Raw genomic sequence first — 13,169 nt, forward strand, 5'->3', positions numbered from 1 at the left:
GTCTCATAATGGGTGAAAAATGTGATGGCTGGGTCCTTGCCGTTATGGCCACCTGACGAAGCCAAAGAAGCCAGATTGACTGAAGGGAAATGGCTAAAGTGGACCCATGCACAAGCCTACAGTTTGACTTGGTCTGATCTAACTTTCTGTAGTGATACTACAACAAAAGGAATATATTCTGGGCTTCATCAGTAACAATATTATACCCCTTCTGCTGAGTTGACCACAGAATCACACTGGAGGGCCTATAGATTCCTCGTGTGAACATTTTAATCAAACCTGCAGATAATCAAATCCACAAAAGTCAAACCCTCAAATATGGATTCATATTTAAGGATGCTTCAACATCCTTACTTTGACAACCTCCAGCAAACACCTGCAGATAAGAAAAATTAAAAGCCTGCCTGCCAAGATTAAAACAGTTCTGGAATCTATGGTTTCCACTAGCTTTTGCAAACCTGGCCAATGGTGAGAGAGAGAGAGTATCAAAATAAATGCTATGATTTGTAACACTTTACTGCTTTTGATAACAACAGTAACAACTACTAACATAGTTACTTTTGAAAAAGTAGCATGACAGACTATAATGTTGCTAAATTCTTTTGTTACTGAATTAAATAATGGATTAAGTATCTTTGGATACTACTCTGTTACTTTTTCGAAGTACTTTGGGAAGATTTCCATTTTAAAGTGTATCTCAAAACAAATAAGTAACTCAAAAGGAAGGTAACCAATGAACAACATAACAACCTGTTCTCATGTAAAAAAAATCATACACACACACACACACACACACACACAAACTGATTTTCCAAGCTCTGATAAAGGATGGTTGATGTGATAGTTGGTCACCATCTGGAGGACTTCAGGCTTCTGGTCTGCTCTTGAGCTGCCAGGGATAATTTTAGGGCCTTTTGCGTGCAGAGCTAAGCTGCAGTTCCTCCATTCTCCGTGTTATTCTCATCTTTTAAGGGAATTAAGTCTAAGCCTTAAATAAAGGTTTTGAATTCCCAGAAGTCACAAGATACTTAAACATTTTAATAACTTCTGGGCTGTCTAATGTCAAGAAAGCTCTGGAAATGGATGGGACCTTGGCCAAAAGAGCACTGCAAAGTTTCCTTTAGAGAAACTAAAAATATAAGATTCTCACAGCTTTTAGTTTCAAAGCAGCCCTGGTTGCAGAGATTGTATAGTATTTCTGGAAGACAAAGATAAATACTGCAAAGAAAATGCAGCATTGAAAATACTTTTCATGGGCACCAAAGGCTATTCTGCAAGAGTGACTCAAAAATGCTTTTAGAAGTCTAAGCAGGGCTTTGATTTACAGTGCCTGATGGAGAAAACCCATGTCTAACAATACAATGTAAGGAAACAAAGCGTTCCAAATCTAATCCCTTGTTAATATTCGGCAGTCAAGTACATAGACGCCCCGCCATTTCCTCTGTTTTTCCTGCTCCTTGGTTTAACACCATGCCACTAAAGTACAAGGAAAAGAAGACGCTTCTGCCACTAAGCCCCCTTAAAATCTATTGATAAGAAGGCTTTCTTTTCTCTTTTCTCTCATCCCCTTTTCTTTGGGAATTAAACTAGAATCATTCCTGAGTGAAATGGTACTGCTTTGTTAACCTCAACAGTGGTTATGAAACCACCATGAATTCCATGGGTCACAAAGGTAACTCAAATCTTACAGCCCCATGGATTTTATGTTGAGGCCATGAAGTGTTCCTCTGGGTGGCAGTACTCCATCCAATGGACCTAAGATCTTTGCCGCATTTTATTCTAAACTCCAACCTAACAGTAGACGTAGAAATATTTTTATGTCAAGATTGGATAGCATGTTTTTCTTATACAGTAAGAAAGCCATAACCTTGAAACCCTAATCTGCAGTTTCACTTACCTGCACCTGAAGAAAAATGGTTTTTCTAGAAATTTGTGGTATGCTTCCCTCAGAGGTTACCATGGGGTTGAGTTGAAAGATGTAATGAATTCCTAGAGAGAATATCTCTCCATGAATTTCTAGGTTCTGCAGATTAACTCTATACTGTGGTGGGTCTGGAAGTAAGCAAATTTTGAGACGTTTGGTCTTATCCATGGTCTCAGGTAACTATGGTCTGGCCAGGAACATATCTCCTCCAGATATGGGGGTCTTGTTGTATTATATTCCAGTAGCTTATCCTTCAAAACACTGCATTTAAGCTCAGGATAAATTATCTGCTTTTTCAGGAAGTTCTGTATTCCCTGTCACACCTTTCTTATTTGACACAATAGGTGATTGCAAAATATGGCATCTCGTCATGTTATTTGCATCTCAGAAAAAAAAAAACCATGTTGAATTGGTTGAGACTCGATGAGATATTCATTGAAAACTAATTTTTCAACTATAGCAAAATGTGCTGTGGGATACCCCGCAAAAACAAAGTTTTTGCAGTTTAATAAACATTCCCCGTGTTTTTATGATAGATCCATTTATAACCCAGGAACAAAATCATGTTACATAGTGTAATTAACCAATGCAGCATGAAGAAGAAAGCTGGAGGTGGGCTTGGGATGGGGGAAAATGTTCAGTCTTACATTCTTTCTAGAATATAAGTAGAATTATGATAGCTGCCTATACCAGGATCTGGGAATCTATTCCCTTTTGAGAATTTATTGAATTTGCTGTAATTTTACAGAAACTTCTATTCTCAAAAAATCCTGTTGGTATTAGTATAGACAGAGGTCCCTTCTACACATTATCTGCTTTGAACTGGATTATTTAAGTGCAAAGGTAAAGGTTTCCCCTTGACATTAAGTCTAGTCAAGTCCAACTCTAAGGGGGGGGGGTGCTCATCTCCATTTCTAAGTCGGAGAGCCAGCGTTCTCCATAGACACCCCCTAGGCCATGTGGCCGGCATGACTGCATGGAGCGCTGTTACCTTCCTGCCGAGGCAGTACCTATTGATCTACTCACATTTGCATGTTCTGCTAAATGGCAGAAGCTGGGGCTAAAGACAGGAGCTCACCCCATCCTGTGGATTCAAACTACTGACCTTCCGGTCAGCAAGTTCTGCAGCTTAGCGATTTAACCACTGTGCCACCGCAGCCTCTTATCTGAGTGTATCTGAGTGTACACTACCATATAATCCAGTTCAAAGCAGATAATCTGGATTGTATATGGCAGTGTAGAAGGGGCTAGAATGTATCTGGCAAACCCGTGTTTCAGCGTAGGGAGTTTCCAGCCAGCCATGTCTCTTCCTGGATACTCAGTTTCTCTTTCCTTTCCCTGTGGTTTCTGGCTTCCTGTGGTCAGAATTATATGTGCAGTGAGCATGTTTTGCCCTGAAGAGCTTGTTTTGGGAGAAGGAGTGGCTTTCCTTCCTGAGGGTTTGTTTTTTAAAGTACTAAACATCTTTGCTACTTTTACAAACTTCTGGTTATCCCCTCTGCTTGCTGGTATCTCTCTCTCAAATGTTCATATTGTTGCTTTTCAGAGAACTGAAAACCTATGCACTTATTTGGAGTTGGGTGGACAGGATTTTTTAAAATTTGTTTTAAAAGTTAGTTCACTGTCAGAATCCATTTATTTAATGAAGGGTAGATATATTCATAATTATAGTTTAAAAAACAAACCAAACAGCAGAACAGAGCTATTCTTTTGTTCTAAACGAACAGTTCATGCCTCTTTTACTGGACCATAGAGGCCAACACCTACTAAATTAACCATTAACCATAACTATTATAATACTTTAAAAAGGGGGCAAGTCAACTGAAAACTTTCAAATGCTAAGAAAGCATATAACATTTGCAGAATGTAAGCCTAGGCAACCTTTAAGGAATAATTCACATCAAAATTAATATGATATACGATTAACCATAGAAGCGTTATTCAGTTTCAGTTACTTGCATCCAAGGGGAAAATGGCCCTTATAGGAATTTGCTAGCTCTTCCAGGTGATTCTATGGTATGCTTTCTCTGGAAGTTATCACAAAATACACTGGAGGACTTAGCAAATTCCTAGACTGAGTACCTCTCAGGGAATTTCAAGGCCTTTTGACACAACTCTAATTTAATAGTGTTCAATGTATTTGTTGCTGGAAACAGCAACAAAAAAGCCCACTATATAGTTCAGATATGTGGATGACACCTTCATCATTTGGAGCCATAGACAAGAAGAACTAAACAGGTTCCTGGACCACCTTAACAGCAGCTACCCAAACATCCAATTCACCATGAAAAAAGAAAATGCAATTTCTAGATGTCCTAGTTATCCGCATACCAGATCAACAATCGGGTCACCAAGAAGCACCAATGAAGCCCTGGCAGACCATGCAAAAAGAATCTGCAAACCCCACCTCCTCCAAGATGAACTGAACCACCTAAACTGAGCTTTACAGGCCAATGGATACTCCACTACAGACATCAGAAGAGCTGCAAGACTGAGAACAAACCATGAGAGTAAAGACAAAGATCCACCCAGAGGAAAAGTGTTCTTGCCATACATCAAGGGAACCACATACGGAAGCTGATGAGGAAACACAACATACAAACTATCTACAGACCCACTAAGAAAATCCAACAAATGCTACATTCAGCAAAGGACAAGAGGGATCCCCTCACCTCTGCAGGAGTCTACCGTATATCATGCAGTTGTGGACAAGTCTATATGGGGACCACCAAATGCTGCAGTGGGCAAACACAAATCAAGGAACATGAAAGGCACTGCAGACTACTTCAACCAGAGAAGTCAGCCATAGCAGAGCACCTGATGAACCAACCTGGACACAGCATATTATTTTAGAACACAGAAATGCTGGAGCACTCGAACAACTACCATGTCAGGAGCACTCAAACAACTACCATGTCAGGCCACACAGAGAAGCCATTGAAATCCACAAGCATGTGGACAATTTTAACAGAAAGGAAGAAATCATGAAAAAGAACAAAATCTAGCTACCAGTATTAAAAAAAACTCTAAAATTATAACAGTAAATAAAGAACAAAACTCCAGACAAGAAACAATCAGGACCACCCAATCACCTCTCAACAAAAGATTCCCACAGGCAGTAACAAGTCATACCTATAAACTGTCAGGCCATCAAATGCTAATCAAGGTGGCCAATTGAAGTATTCACACCTAGCTCCAACAGACAAGCATTCTTTCTCCCACCCTGGACTTTCCACAGATATATAAACCCAATTTTCCTAGTTTCCGACAGACCTTGCAACCTCTGAGGATGCCTTCCATAGATGCAGGCAAAATGTCAGGAGAGAATGCTTCTAGAACATGGCCATACAGCCTGAAAAACCTACAACAACCCTTAATGGTGTTCACTCATATCCACGGTTTCAAGTAACCCCAGTCTGGCTATGAAGTTTGCTTCCATAAAATGGAGGTCCTGTTGTATATTTAAGTCAGGACTGGGAATCACATAGACATCCAGATTTATTGGAGCACAACTCCCAGCATTCCTCACCATTGGATGAGTTAGCTAAGGCTGCTGGGAGATGTAGTCCAGAAGGGCTGGAAGGTTGCATGATTTCCTCCTTGAACTAAGTTAACAAAGTTCAAGAGTAGGTTTCTGGTTTGTTAAGTGTGTCTTGGATTGTGGCCCAATATAAATATGTGGACTGTATTTCTTTAATTACATAATCTTTTCCCCTCTATAGCAGTCATGCAATGTGCAACGTCAGCTTGATAAAGCACTTGAGTTTGCTTGTGTTTTCCCCCTCCTTCCTGAAACATGATTCTCAAGTGCATAGTTTTATACAGTAATACGGCCACAAGGAACACAAACATTTTGTCCCTTTCCCACAAGAAGTGTAATTCATCCTGGACCCCTTTAATACCGTCATCGGCCTCTGAACTGTGGCTGAACTCCCAGAGGTGACTGTCCTTTAATTGTTGTAGGAAAATTCAGATTGAAGAAAGAAGACAGATAGATATCTTTTTACAAAAAAAAAAAAAAGATAGAAGGGAAGAGGGTGTCTTACGGCTTTCAAAATGCTAACGGCTTCTTTGCTAAGCCACACCGGATACAGGACATCATCATGCAAGATGGACTCAAAAAGGTCGTCTTCATTGTCGGCTTCAAAGGGAGGTTGCCCAGCCATCATTTCATACATGAGGACACCCAGCGCCCACCAATCTACTGAGGGACCATATTCTAATTCCTGGAGGATCTGTTAGGAAAACAAAGAGAGTAGAAGGGAGAAAATGGATAAAAATTAACACATTTGTGATTTTCCCTTCTTATTTCAGGAGGAACCAAACTGAGGGTGTGTAGGGTTCTTAAAACAGTTTGTGAGTTCCACTTAAAACCTTGAAAGCATTTGTATATTTTTTACAGCTCCACTGAAAGCCCATTTTAATATCCAGTGATCCAAATCTCCATTAGTCCCAATTAGAATACATCTACTGAATAAATTGGACTTCCCTATCTGTTGATTGATCATAGTCTGACCACTGAATATCTGTGTCTCTGAAAATTATAGTCTATTTTGTAATATTAGCATTGGAGAGCGAAGAAAGCTGATAGGAAGAGAATCAACTCATCAGAAATGTGGACCTGGAGGAGAGGTTTATGCATAGAATGAACTGCCAAAAAGGCAAATAAATGTGGATCCTAGAGCAAATTAAGCCTGATTGCTCCCTAGAAGACAAAATGACTGAACTACAGCTATCATACTCTGAGTATGCCATTAGATGACTGTAATCATTAGAAAAGACAAGAATGTTTGTAAGTGGGAGGCATAGGAAAGGAGATTGATTGAGATAAAGGTGGACTGAGTTACAGCCATGAGCTTTGCAAGACCTGAGTAGGGTTGTTGATAATAGGGCAACCTGGAGCTGTTTCACTCACAGAGTCACCACCAGTCAATGTTAACTTGACAAATATTAGGAACTGGGTCACCTGATAAAGCTGGAGATGCAGAAAAAATGGAAATACTGTACTTTTGTACATACTTAACTATGGTAAGTAACATGGGCAAATTCATTGTGGATTTTACTACCAACGGTGATCAACCGAGATGAACTATATGCTAACCATTTTGAGTAGAATAAATCATAGAGTTGGAAGAGACCTCATAGGCCAGCCAGTCCAACCCCCTACCAAGAAGCAGGAAAATCACATTCAGAATGAGAGGCAGCAGTTGCCTAGCATATAAATGGAAAGGGACTGTTGCTCTTATTTGTGAACTTCCGAAAGGCAGCTGCTTGGCTAAGAGAATGTTGAATTAAGTTATACTTAAACTTGATCTGACATGCCTCTTCTTATATTCTTGTCATGATACAACAAGGAAGAGATTAGTATTGAGTGAAAGTGGCTTTATCCTACTATTTGTATGCATCAGAACTAAATTTCTCATTTCCCATAGTAACACCTCCTCAAGAGCAACAAAAGGTAGTAGGATGATATTATATCAATGAGTTCTGACATGATGAAGCATGAAGGCTATCAACCATTCAAATTGCAATTTACAAATATTATCTTCCCAGTACGAGCAAATCATAGGACACTCAGTTTGTTCAGGATATATATCTTTTGGAGTGATGTACCCATATCTTGGCCATGACTAAGGTCCTTTATATCATCACCATCTCCTGTTTCCTGCATGTCCTTGGCTGCATAAAATCATCCCTGCCTCAGCCAGAAGTAGACATCTATATGGAATTACAGCAAATCCTAAAATTCCAAGAAGCTCTAATGGATCCCACAGAACTTCCGCATCTTCAGGGGATTACTTTGGATCCATCCCACTATCTTCATAGGTGTGGTTGGTGAGGATGTAGGAGAGAGCCTTTCTTGTGGATGCTTCCAGGCTGTGGAATGCCCTTTCATGGGAAGTCTGCTTGGCCCCCTCTCTGCTTTCATTCCACTAGGAAGGTGTTTTGAATTTTAATCATGTATGTAAAGTGGTGTCCTGTATTTTTTTACTCTTTAATGGAAAATATGTTTTAAATATGTTTCAAGTGTTTTATTTGGTTTAATTGTGTTTTTATACATTTAAAAACTTCTATAAAATAATGTTTAGCTCGACTGTTTAAAATTATTGTAAGCCATCTTGAATCCCATTTTGGGAAAAAAGGCAGGATCAAAATGCAATAAATAAGTGAGAATTGTTGTAATCCCATGAGGTCACAGAGCGGTGTGGTTCCCAAATCCTGTGGCAATGTTGCCCCCTAGTTACCAACATTTATTGTCGAGTGTGCCTTCAAGTCATTTCTGACTTATGATGACCTCAAGTCAGTGGTCCTCAAATATTTTGAGCAGAAGGATAGCTTATAGTCAGATGGTTGGGGACCTGAACTATAGTTTGAAAAACCATGAATGAATTCTAATGAACACTGCACATATCTTATTTGTAGTGCAAAGAACACGAAAAAACCAATATAATATTTAAAATGAAAAACAGTGTTAACCAACCTAAACTTATCAGTATTTAGCCAAGTTAATTAGGATTGTTGTTGTTGTGTGCCTTCAAGTTGCTTCAGACTTAGGGCAACCTAAGTCTAAACTTTACATCGGGGGCCAGATAAATGACCTTGGAGAGTCACATCTGGTCCACAAGCCTTAGTCTGGGGACCCTTGCCTGAAGGCAACTCTATCATGGGTTTTCTGGTCCTGAGAGTCTGTAAATCACCCAATGGGTTTCCAACAAAAATCAGAACCTGGTCTCCTAAGTCATAGTGCCACACTCAAACCATTGCGACATACACAAATCTAACTATGATTGTACAGAAGGAATTCAGGGGAGAGATCCTCTGTTTATGGTATGTTTCTCCACACATTTAGATGTAAAATGCTATACCTCTGGAGCTATGTAGTCTGGCGTTCCACAAAAGGTAGTAGTTGTTACTCCATTCAAGATCCCTTCCTTGCACATTCCAAAGTCAGCCAGTTTACAGTGGCCTTCTGCATCAAGAAGAATATTGTCCAGTTTCAGGTCCCTTGAAAAAGAATAACAAGAAAAGTTATCCCATCTTAGAAACACAAAAAAGGCTTCAGTCTTTCAAAAACCTGGCTTCTTCTTTTCTACTTAATAGAAGTAATGAGCTTATGTACAGAATCAAATTCACTATATATGTGCCTTTGACTCATGTGCACATTTTTGCTAGGTATATGCTGGTTCATATTAGATTGTTTTATGAAGATAATTCTCATATTGATAATCAAAACTGGATGGTCTTGCATGAAATGTTCCTTCCCAACAAAAGATGCCCTTATTTGCAGGTTGGAAAACCTTTCCTTTTATTTATATGAAACAACATGCCAAGACTGAAAAAGACATTTAAAAGCCTATATTTTGGGAGGTGGACAGAAATATGTGTATCATGTCATTTATGGACAATATGTTGGTTTTACAGAGAAATATATAGCTAAATAAATAGAAATCAACACTGTTATTTGACATTTAGATAGACAAATTTGTTCATAGTTCCATGTTGATTGTTCATCCTGTGTGGCATGAACTGTCAGGTAATATAATTTTGAAAACCTGGCAACACCAGCTGGCAATGTGAAATGTTTTCTGCTAAACAAGAACGACACTTTGATAATGTAAGAGTTCAGAGATTTTCAGCAACTCCAAAAAAATCCTGTTGGTAGATTAAATGTGTAGATCCTGAAGAAGGCCAACCAAAATATAGAGCCGAAATACCTTGAGTTTTTATAAAACAGTGCAACCTTTCCAATGCTGCAACCCCTTAATACAGTTCCTCATGTTGTGGTGATTCCCAACCATAAATTTATTTTTGTTCCTACTTCATAAATGTAATTTTGCTACTGTTGTGTATTGTAATGTAAATATCTGATATGCAGGATGTATTTTCATTCACTGGAGCAAATTTGGCAAAAATACCTGATATGCCCAAATTTGAATACTGGAGGTGTTGGGGTGGGGGAATTGCTTTTGTCATTTGGGAGTTGTAGTTGCTGGGATTTACAGTTAATCTTCAATCAAAGAGCATTCAGAACTCCACCAATGATGGAACTGAACCAAACTTGGCACACAGAACTCCCATGACCAACAGAAAATACTGGAAGGGTTTAGTGGGCATTGACCTTGAGTTTTAGAGTTGTAGTTCACCTACATCCAGAGAGCACTGTGGACTCAAACAATGATAGATCTGGATCAAACTTGGCACAAATATTCAATATGCCCAAATGTGAACACTGGTGGAGTTTAGACCTTGACATTTGGGAGTTGTAGTTACTGGGATTTATAGTTACCTATAATCAAAGAGCATTATGAATCCCACCAATGATGGTTTCGAGCCAAACTTTCCACACAGAATCCCCATGACCAAGAGAAAATACTGTGTTTTCTGATGGTCTTTGGTGACTCTCTGACACCACCTTATGACCCTCCCCAGGGCTCGCGACCCCCAGATTGAGAAACATGGTTACAAAATAAGATACTCCAAATCTTCATTTACAGAATAAAATACAACCACCAAAAAGCATGTGAGGACTTGTTCCATCTTCTGCCTATGAATGTCAGGTTTATGCCCATCTCCTTTGACTGAATGAATGAATACTATGTTTCCTTCCCTAGCAAAAAAAGAACTCTGACAAATCAATATGCAATTGTTGTATGCCTTCAAGTAATTTCTGACTTATGGAAACCCTAAGGCAAACCTTGCATGGGGTTTCTTGGCACAATGCGTTCAGAAGCGGTTTGCCCTTGCCTTTCCCTGAGCTGAGAAAATGTGACCTATCACAATTTGTGTCTGATCATGGCATTCAAGAAGGCAGGAAAGCTTAGAGAAGATAACTATGCTGGGGAAAATGGAAGGAAAAAGGAAGAGGGGCCAACGAAGGGCAAGATGGATGGATAGTATCCTTGAAGTGACTGGCTTGACCTTGAAGGAGCTGGGGGTGGTGACGGCCAATAGGAAGCTCTGGCATGGGCTGGTTCATGAGGTCACAAAGAGTCAGAAGCGACTGAACGAATGAACAATAACAACAACATGGCATTCAATTACTATGGAGTAAGTCAAAGTCAATACATTAAGGTAGAGGCATTGAAGTGCACATGTATTTCTTTTTTTGTGTGTATCATCTAAATCCTTTAAAGCACCAGAGCTTAAAAAAAAACCTGGAAAAAGACATATGTTGAAAGATGATTTAAGAGTAGGATGACACTATTGAGTTCAAGTCTGATCAAGTGTGAAGTCTGAATGCTTAAAAATGAAGCGAAGCATGTCCTGAGAGGCCAAATTGATCTACATGCACGTTGCTAAATTTTACATTTGTACTGGTTGAAAAGATTAACTTGACTTATCAAACAAATCCTTGCTTGTTTTGTTCAGGTGCTTTCAGTTCATGTATAGATGAAATGTCAAACTACAGATGAAATGAAAACTAATGATGGGAAATCATAATGCAAAGCCAAACAGCAGCTGGGCTCCAGGAGCAAGATTTATGCAAAGGCAGCAGTTCTCAATCTTTCGTGCCTTAAGTGCTCTCCAATATCTCCAGCAAGGAGTGTGGATCCCACAATACTAGTAACCAAGGCCCTAACAATCACATAGAAGTAAATGTTATGGACAACAATTGCATTAGTATTAAAGGGCGACACTGTCCCTGGCAAAGTGGAACAGTTCAAGAATATGTCTGAATAAGAAGGAGGATTAAGAGAACTAGGAATGAACACTTCTTTTGGGGTGGAAAACATCCCCAAATGCCCCATCCTCCTAACCAAAATGAGGAAGGAAACACTCTTTCAAGGAACTATGATCTTTTTGAGATCATTAGTCAGTAAACTAGGCCTGGGCAAAATCCAAATCCAAAATTTGCATTTTGGTGAGGCATCAGGGCTCTCTGGCATTCTAAGCATCTCTTTCTTAATTTCTTATCCCAGGATGCAATGGGATTGAACCATGTCAGTTAAAGTGGTATCATAGTGCTATAACTTGTGAAGGGGATCTTTCCCTCTGGCAATTTCTATGTTGAAAATCCCAAACTTGCAAGGTCAAGGTGGCCCAATCTTCAGGGATTAAAGTTCCCACCATTTAGTAGGCATCTTGTTGGCATTCCATGATATCCCAGGATAATACAGCATTCCTTTAATAAACCAACAGATTTCCCAGCTGTGCTCTCCAGGGTCTTCTGGGGGAAGGAAACAAGCCGCTTTGAGCTCCCTGCTCCTTCCCATCCCCACAAGTTTCCACTGCCAAAGGATGAACTTTGCAATGGGAAGTCATTCTACGGGCAAATTTATACAGATGACTGTTACATAAAAACAGATGTTCATCTTATTTATGGAACTTAAACATAATGAAATAATGCACCAAATATGTGGTTCCCTAACAAGCTGTATTAAGAGGAAGGAATTTTTTTCTCTTACTACATGGCTGCCAAACGCAAACTGCTGCTTTTGCTTGTGTATGTGTAAAAAATGAAGTTGTGTCTTCATGCATTGGAAGTGAAATACCCATTGGTATACTAAAAAGGTTTTGTAGATCTAAAAGCAAAACATTTTTGTCTGTCACAGAAGCAGCCAAGTCATGTTTCATTAGCTTGGGACTGCAGGAGTCCTATCTGGCATAGCTTTTTTCTTGATTTAACATAGAATTAAGATGCTAACTTTGGAAATCCTTATAATTAGATATTCTGATGAATATTAAGATCAATATCCTCCAACTGTTCTGATTTGGCAAGAAGAGTTTTAGCAATCTTCAATTTCTGCAGATCCTTTTATAATGTCCTTAAATCTATCTAGGACTTCAGTGCCACAGTGGTGGAATGGGTTAAATCCTTGTGCTGCTGAACTGTTGACCTGAAGGTTAGCAGTTCGAATCCACAGGTCGTAGTGAGCCTCCGCTGTTAGTACTAGTTCCTGCCAACCTAGCAGTTTGTAAACATGCAAATGTTGCAGAAATTGAGAACCTTTTCCACACAATCTACCATGCAGCTCTCTTCAACCTGGGTTGTTTCAAATAGGATCAAATTCTACTGCCAAATCTTTGATGGCAAAAGCATAGGGAGATGGGGCAGATATGACACTATGAACAACTTGGCAGGTTTAACTGGGCTGAAGTATGTTGACATCCTCTTCTTTTTATAGATGATGGATTGATGAATAGATATAATGATGAAAGAACTTATCTCTATTCTTTTCATGGTATTTCTGCTTCTGGTACCAAAATGTTCAGGAACACGTCTACTACCAAAACTTTCTCGCTA

General features: G+C 39.3%; 1 protein-coding gene across 1 annotated transcript in view; it reads right to left on the minus strand.

Moving 5' to 3' along the window:
* Positions 1 to 13,169, minus strand: part of PRKCE (protein kinase C epsilon) — a 369,797-nt gene that overhangs the window by 18,282 nt on the left and 338,346 nt on the right. The window contains exons 12-13 of the mRNA XM_060754401.2: positions 8,791 to 8,929; positions 5,971 to 6,159 (exon numbers count right to left, since the gene is read on the minus strand). Of these exons, the coding sequence (XP_060610384.1) occupies positions 5,971 to 6,159; positions 8,791 to 8,929 (328 nt within the window). The remainder of the gene's footprint in view (positions 1 to 5,970; positions 6,160 to 8,790; positions 8,930 to 13,169) is intronic.

This window comes from Anolis sagrei, chromosome 1 (genome assembly GCF_037176765.1).
Source record: "Anolis sagrei isolate rAnoSag1 chromosome 1, rAnoSag1.mat, whole genome shotgun sequence".
Taxonomy (NCBI): domain Eukaryota; kingdom Metazoa; phylum Chordata; class Lepidosauria; order Squamata; family Dactyloidae; genus Anolis; species Anolis sagrei.